Source organism: Otolemur garnettii, unplaced genomic scaffold, assembly GCF_000181295.1.
Source record: "Otolemur garnettii isolate 467f Iridium unplaced genomic scaffold, OtoGar3 scaffold00074, whole genome shotgun sequence".
Taxonomy (NCBI): Eukaryota; Metazoa; Chordata; class Mammalia; order Primates; family Galagidae; genus Otolemur; species Otolemur garnettii.
In genome coordinates this window covers 2,663,799-2,682,284 of record NW_003852469.1, presented here as the reverse complement: position 1 = coordinate 2,682,284, position 18,486 = coordinate 2,663,799, and the positions used below count along the sequence as shown (strand labels likewise).

The window sequence follows — 18,486 nt, the reverse complement described above, 5'->3', positions numbered from 1 at the left end:
GCCATAGCATGTTGATTTCTCAAACTTGTTGAATCATCTAAATGCCGGTATGATCTCTATTTTTAAAAATACTCTTAAAATACTAAGGAGATATGAATAGAAAAGTCAGCTGTTAAAATTGTTTGCATTGTTCTTTTTCATCGCTTCTGGAACAGCTCCGTCCAGAAGACATTGGGTGGGGCTGGCTGGGCATGTGGGTATCGCCGTGGGGGGAGGTAGGGAGCCACAGGGACCAGCCATCCATGTGGAGATGGCAGTGGTGACTGTGGTGAAAGGACATTCATTCCCACAGGAGCGGATCTGGTACAGGATGTACATCCTCTGGGGGGAGAGAGAGGTGGGAAGAAAAGAGGACAGCGACAGAATGATTAGTTACTTATAGGGTTGATCTAATCCATGGATACATTAAGGATAATGGGGGCTGGGTTTTTCCGATCTGAGAAGGCAGTTACAAATGAGAAAAGGAGAAAATTAAGGTGAATGCAGTTATGTTGTTGAATAGGAGATAATTGGTGTGAACTCATGGTTTTCAACATGTAGGTAGATACAGAAATAAATGTAAATATAATAAATAGCAATACAGTTAACCTCTGTATCCATGCATTTCACATCCACAGACTCAACCATCCTCAGTTGGAAAATATTCAGAAGAAACAAATGAATAGTTTCATCTGTACTGAATGACGGACAATTTTTTCTTGTCATTATTCCCCACACAATATACTGTAACAACTATTTGCATAGTATTTGCATTGTATTTAGCATTATAAGTAACCTAGAGATAATTTAAAGTATACAGGAGGATGTGCATAGTAGTTATATGCAAATACTCCACCATTTTACATAAGGGACTTGAGCATACACTGATTTTTTTGTCCCCATATGGTCCTGGAACCAAATCCTTATGGATGCCAAGGGATGACTATAAATACAACATGGGGGGGGGGTGTTTTATAACAATGAGCACACCTGGTTTCTAGATCTTGGCTTCTAAATACCCGCCTCCATTAAAAGGAACCAGGGTTCCTTGGAAAAATGGCTGGTCATGGTCCTGGAGCAGAGAAAGTACAAGATGAACTTGGAACCTCTTGTGCCAGAAAGTATGGAAGTTTTCAAGGAAAGAGAGGGAAGGCAGCTTCAAGGGCTCTCATTGGCTAAATCTGGGACCATGACCAAAATAAATATTGATATAAATACATTATAACCAACTGAATAAAACAGAAGTCCACACACGTATAATGATATATACAATTAAATTAATACAAGTGTGATTCAGAAACATAATATTTCAATCAACCCTCATTGTTCACATATTTTGTATTTGCAAACTGCCTGTTTGCTAAACTTCATGTGTGACTCAAAATCAATCCTTATGGCATTTTTGCAATCATTCTTAGACACATGGAGAGCTGTGAAAAATGTGAGTTGCCCAACACAGATGTCCCTTGCTAAGATGAGACAAGGCAGTGGCGTTGTGCCTTCTTCCTCGGTTCTCACGCTGTAAGCAAGTGCCCTTTTCACAGTCTCTGTTGTACCACTTCTTCCAAATTTGGGGGTAGTTGGTTGGGATTTGCTGTTTAAAATGACCCCCAGCCCTAGCTCTGAAATACTGCTATTCTCCCTAAGTCCAGGAAGGCTACACTGTGCCTTGTAGAGAATATACGTTAGAGCAGAGAATATACATGTTCAGGCATGAGTTATGAGCTGTCGGCTCTGAGTTCAATGTTAATAAATCAACAATGTCTATTAAATAAGGCGTCTTTAAACCGAAACTAACATGAAATGGGGTTATGTATTGATCAGACAAAATGTTGTGACTACAGGCTCCCAGGAACCTAACTATGTATTCTCCCTGGGAGCGGTGGCTCCATGCTCACCAGCTCAGTGTCAGTGGTGACTGCCTGGTAACGTAACTAGAATTAAGTTTCACAGCGTCTCCTCCCAGCATACTTACTAATTACAAAGTGGATAGGAGTAACAACAGTGCAGGTTGGCAGCTGATCAAAGTGAACATTGTCAATCACAGTCCTAATCACAATCGTGTGCTGCTGGGTAGGCCATACTGAGAACATGGCGTCCACTCTATGTCATCTGCCAAAACTCCATAATCTGAGTCTAATCGTAAAGAAACAACAGACCATCCCAAACCGAGGAACATTCTGGAAAAGTAACTGGCCTGTAGCCTTTGAAAATACGAGGATCAAGAAAGAATTCCCTTTTGAAGGAGATCAAAAAGATGTGACAATTCAATGCATTTCAAAGTTGTGAACTGGATTATTTTGTCATAATGGACTTTATTGGGACATTGGCAAAACTCTAATGATATCTAGGATTAAACAATAGTCAGCCAAGTTGCAGCCCTGATTTGAGGGATTTTATTGTGGTTATGTAAGAGAATGTTCTTGTAGGAAATAGAGTATCCTGAGAGTGACAGGACCTCTTATTCATAACTTCCACTTAGTTTGGAGAAATAACTTATTTGTACCTCACTTGGGACTTTTTCTGTAACTTTGGGATTGTTTAAAAAAATGTAATTCAGTACAAAACAAAGATGCAATAAATAGTATCAGCAGAGACAGAAGAAAAAGATCATTTTTGCATTTAACCAACTTGAATAATCAGAGCACAGTGAAGATGCTTCTTCCCAGGAGCAGAGTTTGGCAAAGGATATCACCGACTCCTTAACCATTTTACATCAAGATATATCATACTTCTCTTGCCAAAAGTAATAAGGCATAGATCACATCAGCAGTCAGATGAAGAATTTGTATTCTTCCCTTCCTGTTCTGCCTAAAATTTTTTACTACTCTAACCGGTCTAAAGCAGCAGAGATCCTGCTCTAACATTAAAAGCTTGATTTTATAGACCTTCTGAAATATCACCATGGGACGTTTCTACTGGCTCACCACCAACGGAGAAACTAAGGACTTGAGGAAGCAAGAGCAGGAAACATCGTCTCTGTAGTTAAGAACACGTCTATCCCCCCAAAGTCAATACGAGGAGAAAGGCACGACATTACAGGGTGAGGGACGTGACTGCCCCATTCTCGTTTCTTGTCCCCCGTCACAGCCCTCAGTTCCAGCAGCCAGCATGTCAGTTCTTGTTCCCCGTCAGTGTATCACTTAAGGTGTGTGTGTGGGGGAGGGCGTAGGCTTCAGATTTTGAAGTGACATTTTATTACTTCACAGATTAGGTGGGTGAATTAAAACTTAATGGAATCCTGTAGAACAAGAGGCAGTGGTGCCGTCTCTTTTAAAATGTGGAATTAGTGATGTCCTTCATGAGTCTGAGGACAATTTATAGTTTGAAGACAGCGATGACTCCGTTCCCAGCACCGTGAATGCCATTGGTGAGGAAAGTCATCTGGATTCTAGTTGTGATGTCAGGTCCTCATGGGTTCCTTTGATTGCCATCGTTTGCTAGATTTTTTAAATATAAACCTTTATAGAATTTTCCAATTTATTTTTATGCTTTTGATAAAACTGATATTTGTTCTTACACTAGTTTCCATTAGAATTCACTACTGTTCTTTTTAACGTAGCTTACTGTAAGCTAATATTTAATAAAGTGCTTGTGTCTCTGTAACGTGGGGAAGATTCCTTCAAATATATTGTGTTACTCTGTGTTTTGCCTTAGATATTAGTGAGTTGTTACTGAGGCTCCCTGCATAGAATTCATTTATATTGATTGTATTTAGCTTCTTGCTTTTTATTCATTTTTGTTTTCATGTTTTCTTTGTGTATACCACTTTGGAAGATGACTTAGATTTATTTTATATTGTTATTTGCTTTTTGTTCTTAATAATCACTGGAATTCTCGAGTAGGGTTATACCATGCTGAGTAGTGTATGAGATTTCATTTACTGGTTAATGTATTATATCTTATGTTTCTGTTCCCAATATGATTTCTTTTTTGATCATGTGATTTTATGCTTTTTTCCAACAGAGTTTGTAGAATATTAAAAATTATCCAGAACTTAATGTTTTCTTCCTGATCTCTAGCCATATGGGACTATATGAACATGACCAAAATAATGTTTTCTCTGTAAAATTACTAACCCACTTTCAGTATATGTGTCAATAACAAAATTCCATTATTTCTTCAAAAAGTTCCTTGTAAAATTAGGGTACATCTCTGTTATACATAGTAATACATTTTATACAGCGGCAAATATGCTGTATTTGGATGGTGGGTTCGAGCCCAGCCCAGGCCTGCTAAACAATGACAACATTACATTGGTTGCATTTTTGCATTCCGATTCTTGTTAAAGACTCAGAATAATGTTCCTGGTTATAATTTGAGTGGTGGGATAGTACTCTATCTTTTAAGACAGTCTCACTTTGCTGCCCTTGATAGAGTGCTGTGGCGTCACAGCTCACAGCAACCTCAAACTCTCAGGCACAAGTCATTGTCTTGCCTCAGCCTCCCAAGTAACTGGGACAATAGACACTCACCACAACACCCAGCTGTTTTTTAGAGACAAGGTCTTCTCCCTTTTGCTCAGGCTGGTCTAGAACTACTGGAGCTCAGGCAATCCATCTGTCTTGGCCTCCCAGAGTGCTAGGATTACAGGCTTGAGCCACCACACCCAGCTCTATCATTTTAATTTGTTTTATTTAGTAAACTGTTCCTATTTTTAGAAATTAAAGTTATTTCCAGGTTTTTTTTCTTAATCATTACCCTGGCCTCCACTATAGCTAAAATCCATGTATGTAGAACTTTGTCTTGTTATTGAAGTAATCCCTTAGAATAGTATAGTCTAGGCTCGGTGCCCATAGCTCAGCAGTTAGACCACCAGCTACATACACGAGCTGGCAGGTTCGAGCCCAGCCCAGGCCTACTAAACAACAATGACAATAATAACAAAAAAAATCCAGGCATTGTGGTAGGCGCCTGCAGTCCCAGGTACTTGGGAGGCTGAGGCAAAAGGACAGCTTAAGCCCAAGAGCTAGAGGTTGCTGTGAGCTGTGACGCTACAGCACTCTACCAAGGGCAACATAGTAAGACTCTGTCTCAAAAAAAAAAATTAATTAAAAAATAACAATAGTATAGTCTATGAGAAAGATTACTGATGATAAAGGATAAGTGTCTTTTTTTCCCCATTATTATTATACTGTCTTAAATCTCTTCTGGAACAAAGGTAGTATAAATAAATGTTAACAATTTTTGCTGTGTCTATTGACATGGATTTCCAAAGGGATGAAACCAATTTAGGGTAAATAGTGAGTGGCTTTAGCACAGCCTTTACAGAACTGAAATGGTTATGGCATCAATTAAGGGAATTAATTTGCATTCCCTGTTACAGTGAGGGTTGATATTTCCCCTTGTGACTGGTTGTTATTTGCACTCTTTTTATTTCATTTGTCTATTTGTATCTAATGTGACTGTCATGGAATTTGAATTATAAAGATGGTGCTTTTTATTTAGATAGCTCAAAAAAGTTTGTAAATGTTATCTCGTTTTTCATACTCTCCTCTCACCTGGACAAATAGGAGGCAGGGAACCAAAATGCCACGTCCCTGTTCATATAGTACAGTTAACACTTAATAACAATGCAGTAACTCTGATCTGGCAGAATGGCTGTTTGTTTTTGATATGTCCTTTTTGGAGACAGTGTTTCATGTTGCCCAGGCTGGAATGCAGTGGCATGGTCATAACTCACTGCAGCCTTTACCCCTTGGACTCATACAACATATCCCAGTATAAAAACACCTTGTATTCCATTTCAAGGTGTTTTAAAATTTATATTGGATATAGCTAGAATTTGGTATGTCTGAACTTCCAGAAGGAAACTTGTTAAGAGCTAGATGGTAAAATTTTGAAATGAAAATGCTAAGGAAGGTATTCATTGGTAACTTAATACACACAAATGGACGTGAGGGAAGGCTGAGGGTTTAGACAATGTTAAGTGCTAAGAAACCTGATTTGGGTGTAGAGATTGATGGGGTTTTACTCAGCCATGTTCCTTCCGGTTTCAGTCTTAATAGTTTTGGAGCAATTCTGAGAATGGAGAAAACAGCTATTAGCAGTTAAGCATCCTTGCTCTGTTTATTTTGGAAGTAGTTGGCAAAGGGGAAAAGCTTCCTCCCAGAGTCCTTCATCCAGATGATTTTAATAGTTAACAGTTTTTAAATTTTTTTTTTTTAATCTTAGTAAAGGAAAATTATTTGTGTATTTTTGTTCTGTGCGTTTAGAAAATCTGTCTCTTTCTGTGTAGGTTCACCAAGTCGCAGTTTCTACCAATACAGACAACACGCTTAGTATTTGACTAATGAAGCTCAATTTACAAGGTTTACGTAGAGAAGAGTTTAGGAACTATTTTTTAGGCAGGTATCCCAAGAGAGGAACCAATAAGGAAAGGAAGATAATTTGAATGAGAGTACAATGCTTCTCACTTTTTTTTTTTTTTTGAGACTAAGTCTCACTCTGGCACCCTGGGTAGAATACGTTAGCCTCATAACTCACAGCAACTTCAGACTCCTCTTGGACTCAAGGTATCCTCTTGTCTCAGACTGCCAGGTAGCTGGGGCCATAGGTGCCTGCCACAACACCCAGCTAGTTTTTCTGCTTTTAGTAGAGATGAGGTCTACACTTTACTCAGGCTAGCATCAAACTCCTGAACTCAAGTGATGCACCTATGTTAGCCTCCAGAGTGCTCGGACTATAGGCATGAGCCATCAGATTTTGCTCACTTTTTTAAGGTGACAGTGTTGTACCCCTCATGACCTGAAAAGATAGACTCAGACCCCACTTAGATGCAATTAATTGGTGATTTATTACACCTGCACAGGGGACCACTGCCCTGAGAGGCAGTCGGCCCCAAAGTGGAGGGCAGGTTGTCTTTTATACCTTTTTTGCATAGCTGAGCAAGCAGGCCAGTACAGAAGCGAAACATTGCAGTTACCTCCGGGCGGGGTTACAGCCTGGGTAACTATGGATACACCTTGAGTAACAATAGTTACAGCTTGGGTAGGTTTCTACCATTGTTTGTCTACCGGGAACTTGGCGGGGGGGGGGGGGGTTGTGAAACTTGGGACTTTCCATGCTTCCTTGTTCTGAAACCTTTTCTCAGAATCAACCCAGGGTGAGGGGCAGTGGGGGGAGAAGGGGAATGGGCTGGGAGAGGGAATGGAATGGGAACTTGTCCATTACAACAGTTTACTGATTACTTGGTGTTCTAATCAGTTATTTTCCCCACCCACCACACCATACCCCCCTTTTAACTATTTTATACTTTGTAGTTTTCTGACAGTTGAGGCAATAACATCTTACTGGGTGTTTTTATAACGTAGCGCCCTAATAGAAGAGTCTATATTCCAGCCCTGAAGGGTGCAGTCAATGATTAAACATAAAATTCTGTCCAGACACATGATGGAGTCACTTTAAAATGCTGCTGCCCATGGGCTATTTGACAGCTGTCTGCCTTGATGTGATATTTAAATCATGGTGAGACATTAGAATAGAAATATCAATTTGCAACCAAAACATGTTTCTGAAGAATGAGAAAATTCAGACCAAAAGTCTAGGCATCACTGGAAAGGATTTTGATGAGCAATTGCAAATATCAGTGCATCTAAGCTTGAAATGTTACCTGTTGGAGTAGAAAACTATTCTTGTCTGTAATCTCTCTTCAAGCTAAGAAAGTGAAACTAGATAGAACCAAATTGAGAAACTGAACAATGATTTTATCTCCTACCTAGATGGATGCGACAAGCTCAAACGGTCAGTCATCTCATCTAGGTTTTGAACTCCTGAGAGGAGAAAGGAACAGCGCCTGTTTATATGTATGGTCCAGATTGCTCAGTGCCGTAGTTTGCCCATTGGAGATGCTCATCGTGTATAGAATTATCTCCCCTCATTTTCAGTGCAAAAGACTTAGCACTGAAAGTGGCAATTACTGAATTTCTATTCCTTAATGAGGAGAGACTTCCATCTGGTATACACCAGGCATATCACCACCAAAGACCATGAAAGCCATGTTGCATTTTTGCAGTAACAGACATAAGTTTAAGAACGTTTATGAACTGTCAACATCACTGTAAATCCCTATTGCCAGCTCCTCCCTGACTTGTGCCAGCTGCAAGGACGTGTAGCCTGCACAGTCTCATAGGGCCCCACACTTGGCTTAATGCTCTGCTGTCACCAGCATGAAGTTATTAATGATTGGTCAACAGGGGGTCCTATGTTCTTATTTTGCACTAGGCCCTCCAAATTATGTAGCAACTTGCTGGTAGTTCCATCTTTCGTATAGTTCTGCTGACCAACATGGTGTGATAAAACCTTCCTTCTGGAGTTTACTTCTGGTTATGACCATGAATTTCTTCTTTTTTTTTTTTTTTTAAGAGACAGAGTTTCACTTTGTTACCCTCAGTAGAGTGCTGTGGCATCACAGCTCACAGCAACCTCCAGCTCTTGTGCTTAGGCGATTCTCTTGCCTCAGCACCCTTCTCACTGAGCCACAGGCACTGTCCCATGACCATGAATTTTATAAGCATATCTAGATCAGTATTTAGGCAATTCACATCTGCTTTTGCAACTTATCATTAATGATAAGCATTTGAGATTTTCTGATTTCTAGAGCATCAGATAACTGTCTTCTTAGTGATTAGTTCCCCACGTATAATTATTCTTCAGCCCACGACGCCCTACCTGAGGCCTCTGCTCTCTTCCCCTGCCCAGACATCCCTGTTGTCCCTCACCTCCTCAATCAGTTTCTTCTCAATTTGAGTGTAAACAAGAGGACAGCTGCCAACTGTAGCGCCAAGGGGCTGTCTGTCCAGTGTTCCTAAGGGCAAGAAGGCTGTGATGTGTCTTAGAGAAAATAAGTATATTAGGTAAGCTCCTCCATGGCACGAGTCAGACTGCTATGGCCATGAGTTCAATGTTCATGAATCAACTACGTTGATGGATCAGTTAATGAATTAGTTAATGAATCAATACATTAAACATGGTGTCTTTAAACAGAAGCACACACAAAATAAGTTATGCATTGGTCAGTTGAAGAAAATGGTTTAGGGGCTCCTAGGAACCTAACCCCATATATTCCCGAGGAGCAGTGCTTTAGTATTTGCTAATTCAGTATCCACAAGAACTTAATAGAACATGAATAACAAGAATTGAACGTATTTGTCAGGTAATGGGTGTATGCATAGGTCACCCTTGATTTTATCAGATTAATTTAGTACCATCCTTAGCAATGTTTTAAATTTTACTTTAAGTTGTGAAGTATATTTATTTTATATGTTCATATATATAATAGTCATCTATTATATTTCATGTATTCATACACTTATGGGTTATTTATAAACTACAATAAGAAAAGAGCTTTTAGAAGACTTTTTGACTTTTATGATCTGAAACAGTAAAATATTAAAACGTATTTATATATTCCTTGCTAAAATCAGTTACATTGTTTATTTTACTAGCCTTCATTCAGCTTCATCTAATTACTAACCCCCAAGGATATCTGAATTTAAGAAATTACAGTTCCTCTCCTGAGTGAGCAGCACATCTACAGCAGGCACCTCACCTAACAAATGCAAGCATTGTGACCTAATCATTTGCACCCTCATGTTAATCTGAAATTTAAAACAAAAAGAAATTACAGTTCCAAAGATAGAATTTAGTTCACTAAAAACTACAAGTAAACCATATATACTACTCCGATCACTCAAATATATTTATATATATTAACTAATTAATGTATAATGTGGGGGGTTGGGTCATTCTCACTTTGAACCCCAGTGTGTCTGTGCCTGAAAGAATTTGCAGTTACCTTAAATTTATAGTGTTTTTATGCAAACTCTACTGGTTTCTAGAGCCTAATAGACTTATTGTTTGTCGCTCTTAATGCTAATTGATTGGCTTTTGATACTTTGGGGGAGGATGTCTCATTAGAATCAAAAGGATGAATTAGCTAATTGTATTTAACATTTGAAAGGATAAGTGAAAAGGGGAAAACTCAAGTTGATTCCAAAGCAGAATGAGAAGAGATAATTGGCATATTCTTCACATCTTTCTTCTGATCAACCCAAATGTGAGACAAAACAAATCCGAGACTCATCTTTGAATAGGAAGCAGATGTGCTGAGTATTTTCTTACTGCAGATTTTTTTTTCAGCTGTTTTATCTTTAGATACTGATTTTTGTCTAGATGAGGATGTTGGGGTTACTAAAATGGAAGTCCTCACTTCATCTTTTGATTGATGTCTTCTTGATGCCAGAAAATAAATTTTCTCTCTTCTTATCTTCAGGCTGTTACTCTTCTAAAGCCCGGTCAGTTCTAATGCAGCCGGCTTCTGAGCTTCCTGGCTGCTTGTTACTCAGCAACTGTACGGGAAAGTGTTTGTAAGCTACCTCCGTTAAACAGATTTTGTAAAGAACTGTTTTATTTCTTGGTATTTAGTACAAATGCCTTTTCATCCAAAAGTCCTTACTAATGATTATTGGTATAATGATTCTGGCATTTGCTTTGCACTTTGTAATCTTACATAAAGTGATTTCCATGAGGTAGCTCTCAAAAAATCCATTAAGAGGTCAGTGAAAATCATAATTTCCTCAGCAGGAAAGCTGAGGACGGAGAAGGTCCAAACCTTGCCTCCCGGTTAGGCTAGTAAGCCTCTGCTTTCCTGGTCTGCGCCACGGCTTTTTTGTGTTTTTGTTTTTATTTCTTTTCATGTCCGTGCCTCACTGCTGTATAGACTGGCTTCTGTCCTGTAATAGCTGATGTTGTGTCTCTTGCAGGGATATTCCAATGCCCCTGGTCAGCTCCGGCGTGGAGCACGGTAATCTGAGAGAGCTGGCACTGGCAAGGATGAGAGACCTTGGAATACAGGTGAGAGGAGACACAGCCGGCAGACCTTCACCTTGATCTAAACGCAGACATCTCTGGTGCCGTCACACATGCTTTGCTGTGCTGAAGGCGTTCTCACTGTGCGACGTGTTGAAGCTGAAGCCACACGGTCGTGGCAAGGGCTGCCCCCGTCCTTTCTCCACTTCTACTTTCTTCACCCTACTCAGGTTGCCAACTAGGTGCTCAGCTCCCTTTTTTAAAATAGCTTTTCTTTTGAATTATTGGGTGTTCAGTTCTTGACTGAAGGAGAATGAGAGAGAATTCCTCAAAAAAAAATTACAGCCATTTGAAGAGACAAGTATTATGTGCGTGGAAAACATGATCAGAAATGCTGTGCCCACATGTACTAGTCTCCTTCATCCCATCCCGCTGTCTACCCAAGTTTCTTGTTTGTTTCACAGATGTTTACTGAGCACCTCCATAGTGCTGGTCCTGGAAGTATTACTACAGAAAGCCCAGGGATTGCGAAGCACTCCCTGTCAGGAGAATGTGTGTAACTCAGTGCCTTAGGAACTTCCTAGAGCTTCTAAAGAGATAAGCCAGGAATGGTGTCCAGGCCAGGATACCGGACCCCTGGGCTCTGCCTTCTGAGATTCCGAGTTGACTAGGTTGAGAGGGGACCGTGGCCTCTGTTTCTGTCCAGCACTAAGTGTGTGGTTCTCATGCATAGTTCAAACAGAGACCACACTTTAAAGGGCGTTGTTTGAAGGAGTGTAGATCGTGTTGGGGGACTCATCTGAGACATTTTATTCTCTCAAATTGTTATGGAGAAAATTTTTCAGAGGATTATTTAGCCAAAGGAGGATTTGTGAACATTATCAGCTTAGTCTATCGAACAACAAAAAAAAGTGATGAATAGTTTTAAGTTCTAGATAAACAGCGAATGCATTTACAGTCATTAGCAGTACCAGACAAGATGTGTGCCTGCCTGCTGCCCAGCTGCAGCTATCCTTGCTGTCCACATCCTCTTGCCTCTGGGAGTGCCCCCGCTGCAGGGATGTCTGGGCCTGGCTATCCTGACAGTCTCATTATCCATCCATCTTCTTTATCCCTGTACCCCTCATAAGCTTCGCTCACCTCTGTTAAAGTAAACTAGGATTGATCATAGCCAAAGACATCTTGTTCCTGTAGGCCAACATCCTTAACCTGAAAATAAGCATACACTAATCTCTATCTTTTAAAAAGCATGCCAAAAGAAAGAAAAAGCAGTCATTAAGAACGGTTAACTACAGTGTGTTCCCATGCTCTCTACTTTAGCTAAAGGACAGCAGCTGCATTTAATGGATTAGTAACTCCAGAGACTTGTGATCCTTGTCTGCTGTACAGTTTTGTTTAGTATGGACTCTGCACCAGCAAAGCATTATCGTGGGCAGGCTCTTAGGGCATAGAAATGGACTTTATGTTTATAGAAGTGAATAATGAGCTCCTATTTTTCTCATCGAATGCTCTGTATGTGAGTCTATACACATGTAGCATTATTGTATATAGCTGTCCTTCACAAATATACCATTAGTGGGGTAGCTTAGATGACATCATCAGATTCCCTAGTATGATCGTTCCTCCCGGGAAGAAAATATTAGAATCTTGAAAAAAAAATGACTGTGGTTTGTTCTATAGGGAAACATGACGTGCAATGGAATAAGGATTTTGTCATTTTAAACGTCAGGTTGTGTAGTGTGCACGCTGGGCTGTGGGGGGAGCTCTCGTGCCTGGGGTGTGCGCTGCACCGCGCTGGGTCGTCTCTGGCACTTGCTCCTCCTGGGGATCTTCAGGGAGCCTTTGTGAGTGCGGTTCAGGTCGTCTGGCACACAGCTCTGCCCTCCCTCCTGCCTTCTTTTCCTTTCTTTGTGCTTCCCTTTCTTCCCTCCCTCCCTTTCTCCCATAGTGCCCTTCTCTGCAAAAACACAACAAAATTGTCAAAAAACAGCCATCTTCAACACGCATCTTTTTGACATTTCTATTACAAAATGATACAAATACAGTGATGCTCAGAATGTTCACTGCCCTAAAATGGTGAAGGTTTTAAAAATTTAGAAATTTGCTCTTTTCTGTATACATAGTTTGGGATTATACTTTCAGGTAGTTATGTCTCTTGGCAAACTATTTTTTAATTTTATGACTTAATGTTCTTTACCCCTAAGATTAGATTATCTTGTATTATATTAGTTTCTTTTGAATTCTAAATCTATTTTAAAAGCCATAGTGTACTACTTCATACATTTCCATTCTGCTTTTCCCATCCTCAAATTTATTAAAAATAGTTTTAAGTTTTAAATTCTATTCTATTCTTTTATTTTGATGTAAATTTTGTTCAAACTTAATTTGGAGCCCAGGGTTGGACAGAGAGATTTAAATAAAAATTAAATAAATGACCAGTTTTGTATTTGCCTCCTATTTTTTGGCAGTGCCGAGATGTGAGAACCAGAGAGGTTGGAATCCAAGAAATTCATCACAAAGTACGGCCATACCAGGTTAGTTTCTTCATTTTACTGAGGTTGGGTTCTGCCTTAGCTCCTTGCCAGGTGTGGACCCATACCTTCTTACTGATAGGACCAAGCCCTAGAAACAGATAACTAACAGCCGAGAGTGGGGATTAGATAGAGATGTCAAGCCAGGACGGCCAGATCTGAGGGTGACTGAACTCTAGAAGAGCTTGGGTAGGAAAACCAAGTCTGAACCGCATTCTCTATCGCCCTGACAGTGGAACTTTCTGCAGTGTTGAAATGTCCTGTCTGCGCCCCATCCAATATGGTGGTGACTATTGAGCACTTGAAATGTGGCTATACAAATGAACTGAATTTTAAAATTTATTTAATTATAACGAGTTCAAATATAGTCTCCTGTGATTATTGGCTACATTCAGATAGAACACGGTATGATCTGTTTATCTCTTTTTGTGTAACTGTTAAACGGTTGCCCGTGATAATCAAATGAACTCATTGGCCCTTATCAACAGGGTTCCACAAAAATTAAGTGCAATGCCTAAGAACATTCGTTACACGTACTGCATTAACTTCTCTCTTTTACATGGATAATAATAACTACTACATGCCAGATCTTCAGTGGGGTTTGACTCTTGTGGAACCCCATTTGAGAAAGGTTAGAATAGATGATTTCTGCATTGATGTTATTGTTCTCAGCATCAATTATTTATTTTATTGACATTTTTCACTGGATATTTTGAGGGAAATTTAGACCCAGCACATTTTGCCGATTTCTTCCGCAGTCCAGTCACTTAGCAGGCATTAAGACGAGAAGGCATGTAAGTGAATTGTTCACCTCTGCTGGGTACCATCTGCCCACTTTGAGGACGTGTCTGGGTGTGACCATGTCCCCATGTGTAGGTGTTTCTGTGCATGCATATGTCACATTTTGCTTATAGTTAGGCAAAGCACAAGGGCCTTTTGTGTCTACAATAAACTGAAGAATCAAAAGCCCATGTACATTGCTGCCGTAAAAGCTTCCTCCATTGACTGAATTGTCATTCACTTTTTTTTTTTGAGACAAGAGGCTCACACTGTCACCCTGGGTAGAGTGCAGTGACATCATAGCTCACAGCAACCTCAATCTCTTGGGCTCAAGTGATCCTCTTGCCTCAGCCTCTCCAGTAGCTGGGACTACAGGCGCCTGCCACAACGCCTGGCTAGTTTTTTCTATTTTTAGTAGAGATGGAGTCTTGCTCTTGCTCAGGCTGGTCTCGAACTCCTGACCTCAAGCAGTCCACCTGCATCAGCCTCCCAAAGTGCTAGGATTACAGGCGTGAGCCATCACTCTTGGCCTCTTAAACATTTTTATCCCATAATTATGCATAATATTTTAAGTGCCCTGTGGGATGCCACGCTTTCTTAGAATCCTGTCAAGGAACAAGGCAGGTTTCCACGGAAGAGATAAAGACTAGAAAATGAAACCACCGACCACCTGGCAGTTTTGAGGTGACAAGGTGCTCCTAAGAGCTACACATGTGACATAATCTGTGATTTTTACATTAGAAACTCTTCATGGAGAGCCAAGATTTAAATACATGAAAGCACTTATTGAGCTGGATCTCTGTAAGAATCTCAAGGTTGATGAAGTTCAAATATTTGTGGACTTACGTAATTTTTTTCCTTTTATAACAGTTTATGAGCAAGATATAAATTTCTGCTTAATCTTGGTGCTATTTGAGAGTAGACAAGTAAAAAGAAACACAATGACTATTCATTCTTTATCCCTAACTGTGGATATTAGCCCAAATAAATGCATATAATTACAAAAGTGAACTTGGTTCTTTAATTTTGAAAAATATTTTTTGGTGACTTTCTGTTGAACAGGTTGAGCTGGTAAGGAGAGATTATGTTGCAAATGGTGGCTGGGAAACATTCTTGTCCTATGAAGACCCAGATCAAGACATTTTGATCGGCCTCCTGCGGTTACGAAAGTGTTCGGAGGAAACCTTCCGTTTTGAATTGGGTGGAGGGGTCTCCATAGTCCGAGAGCTGCACGTGTATGGAACTGTAGTGCCTGTGAGCAGTCGGGATCCTACGAAGTTTCAGCATCAGGTATCCCGTCTTCCATTTCTATTTGACTTACAACTAAGAAATGGCCCAAATAGGAAAAGAGAAAGGAACAAAGTGAGGGGAGGAAGCGGGAGGAGCAGTGCAGAGCCAGAGGAGCCAGTGTTTCAGCTGCTCAGAGATGTTGTCTCTCCAATTTCACCCTTTGGAGTACGAGGGGGGAAGAAGAAGGGATACGCCACATGGAATTGCTGGTTTTGGAAAGTCAGAAATTTCATATGCATTAACTTATGGAATCAAATTAGATGATGATATGAAAGTGCTTATGAAATGTTAGAACACGTTACAAATGTAAGCTGCATTATATGTAGTAAAAACCTAATCCCCAAACAACCTATAATAACTTCTTAAAATTTGAGGAAAATGTGCTAAAACCACTACTGGTGAATATAGTGTAAGCTCCAGTGTTGATGATTAACGAATTTTGCCTGGCTTAGTGCCTGTAGCTCAGGCAGCTAGGGCGCCAGCCACATACACTGGAGCATGCGGGTTCAAATCCAGCCCAGGTCTGCCAAACAACAGCAACAACTACAACCAAAAAATGGCCGGGCATTGTGGTGGACGCCTATAGTCCCAGTGGCTTGGGAGGCTGAGGCAAGAGAATCACTTAAGCCCAGGAGTTTGAGGTTGCTGTGAGCTGTGATGCCACAGCACTCTACCCAGGGTGAAGGCTTTACATTCTGTCTCAAAAAAAGAAAAAAAAACAAAACAGAATTTTGCCTGGTTTCTGGACCCTTTAGAAAGTAGAGGACAACGCATAAAAGTGTACTGCCCCAGACTTCCTTCTACCTCCTTGATATTGCCTAGAACTTACCTGAAAAGAGACTAAAGTTGAGGAGTTACCCGCTTGCTGTGACTAGATTACATCATCCACAGAATGCCTTTTTGTGGCTCTTGTTGGAAAGTCGCACCTTGTTTAATTGCTGCAGAGTACTTTGGGTATAACTGAATGGTTTCTTTTTCATTACTCCCATAAATGGGCCTTCATCACTCTCATTTCAACAGATTTGAGCAGCTACTAAATTACAGCCTTCTCATTTTATGGCCCCCTCTTAATGGACTTCCTGCCCTCTCCCCCACCCCCTCTTGCTCCTTGCAGGGATTTGGCATGCTGCTGATGGAGGAAGCGGAAAGAATAGCTAGGGAAGAACATGGATCTGGGAAAATAGCCGTTATATCAGGTAACTGGGGGAGGGCCAAGTTCATGGTCATTCACATTTTAAACTTGGTACCAGAGCGAAAACTATCTTGGTGCTGTCTTACCTCTGGTTATGGCCATTGTGTTTATAACTGGGCCACACTGACAAGTGAAGGACTCTACTCAAATGCAAAGAAAATTCCCGAGAGCTGTTGGGTGGGATAGAGCTGCTGAGCTGTCTGAGGGACAAGCCAAGGACCCACATCCCCCCCTTCACCTGCTGTCACACTGGCCAGCGAGGTCAGCTCCTCTCTCTGCTTTGTGGGCAGTTACTCTCTCTGGGAAAGTGGAATTTGATGAAAAAGATCCCAGAAAAATGTCAACCAATGTGGAGGTTATCACTATTATTATTCGGAAAATTAAAATAGAACCTCAGCTGCAAGATGTTTGGAGTCAGAGTTTGGTCCTTACGTTTTCTTTTGGGTGACTTTGTTCCTAGGGAACAGCTTTCCCTCTTCACATTCTGAAGGTCTAGGGGCCCCTCCATCTCCAGAGATAAAAGGTGTCCCTTTCCCTGGGGTCTCACTTGAGGGTGCTATGTCCTGCTTCTGGGGAGAAAGGTGGGGGAATGTCAGAATGCGCTTCCAGAACCCGCTGTTTGAAATGACGTTTAAACAAAAAAAAAGTAAGGTGTTGCCATCAATGAATCAATACCCATGCTCAGATTTTAATGACTATAATTATGAAAATGCAATGACCCAGGCTCACTTTCTCATTTAGTCTGCTCGAATTTTTGACATTATCACGACAGACTAATAAAGCCCTTTGTAACATCTCTAACTTTATGTGTTTTTCTCTGTTATCTTTAATCCTATAAAAAGGTAACTACATGAGGCTCACCTAAGAGTAAAAAATGTTTGCCTCTTAGCTGTTTGACCTGTGGTTGACCAGAAATTCCTGGAAAGGGCCAGACTGACTCGGAACACATATAGCTGAGTCAGGTTGATAATACCTGAGATTTCCATAGCCCCTTTGCCAGAGCAAAGGGAATCTTATTAAAATGCAGATTTTGACTCATTGGTCTGAGTGGGGCCGAGAGCCTACATTTACAGCCAGTTCCCAGGTGGTACGGATGCTGGTTGTCTTCAGACCATGTGTTAGGTAGCCAGATTTTAGTATTCTCTTCCAAATGTGTTCTCATCCCAGTCATTAAAGTAATGACAGCTCTCTTGACCCTGGCAGTGCTGCCTTCCCGAAGTCTGATGAAGACTGATAGACCTTGGCATGATTTTCTAGTGAACTTGATCATTTTTAAAGCTGAGGAGCATCCATATTCTGTCCCTGGTGGTCTACATTATTTTATTGGCCTTCACAACATCTGTCTCTTTTCCAAAATGTTGCCTGCGGGGAGCAGCCCTGCCTTGCCTCAGGTCATAGCCAGTCACTCAGAAGAGCCTCCATTTCTGCTTTTATGAACAGGGTGTCTTTCTAAGTGGGAGTCATCATCTGTCCTCTTTCTGCCACATTTGTCTTTCTAGTGCTTTACCATCATTTAAATAATAGCTCAATTTCAGATCATCTATCTGCATGTGGAATTTCTCATATAACAAGAAGAGACTTGCTCTTGTCACCTGGTGCCGTAGCCCTGGAATGCCTCCTGGGAACAAAGCGAGTTCTTTAGGAGGAAGGACAGGGTGCCACTCGGGCCTGAGAGTCCCCCCTTGCTTTCTATGGGGGAAACAACATGGGTTTTGGTTTTGTTTGACTCAAGCTCTGGTCACCCTTCAAATGAAAAACGAAGAACATAGGCAGTGTATTTGATTTCTCTCATTTAGTAATATTTTATGATTCTGTGTAAGTTTCTGAACCAGACACCTAGAAGCCCACTCTTCAGAACTTGAAGGCGTGTTTGTTTTTTTTTTTTTTTTTTTTTGAGACAGAGCC

The 18,486-nt window shown here is 40.7% G+C and overlaps 1 protein-coding gene across 1 annotated transcript in view; it reads left to right on the top strand.

The window, feature by feature from the left end:
- Positions 1-18,486, top strand: part of ELP3 (elongator acetyltransferase complex subunit 3) — a 68,317-nt gene that overhangs the window by 33,468 nt on the left and 16,363 nt on the right. The window contains exons 11-14 of the mRNA XM_003793939.3: positions 10,743-10,833; positions 13,257-13,322; positions 15,162-15,389; positions 16,504-16,585. Of these exons, the coding sequence (XP_003793987.1) occupies positions 10,743-10,833; positions 13,257-13,322; positions 15,162-15,389; positions 16,504-16,585 (467 nt within the window). The remainder of the gene's footprint in view (positions 1-10,742; positions 10,834-13,256; positions 13,323-15,161; positions 15,390-16,503; positions 16,586-18,486) is intronic.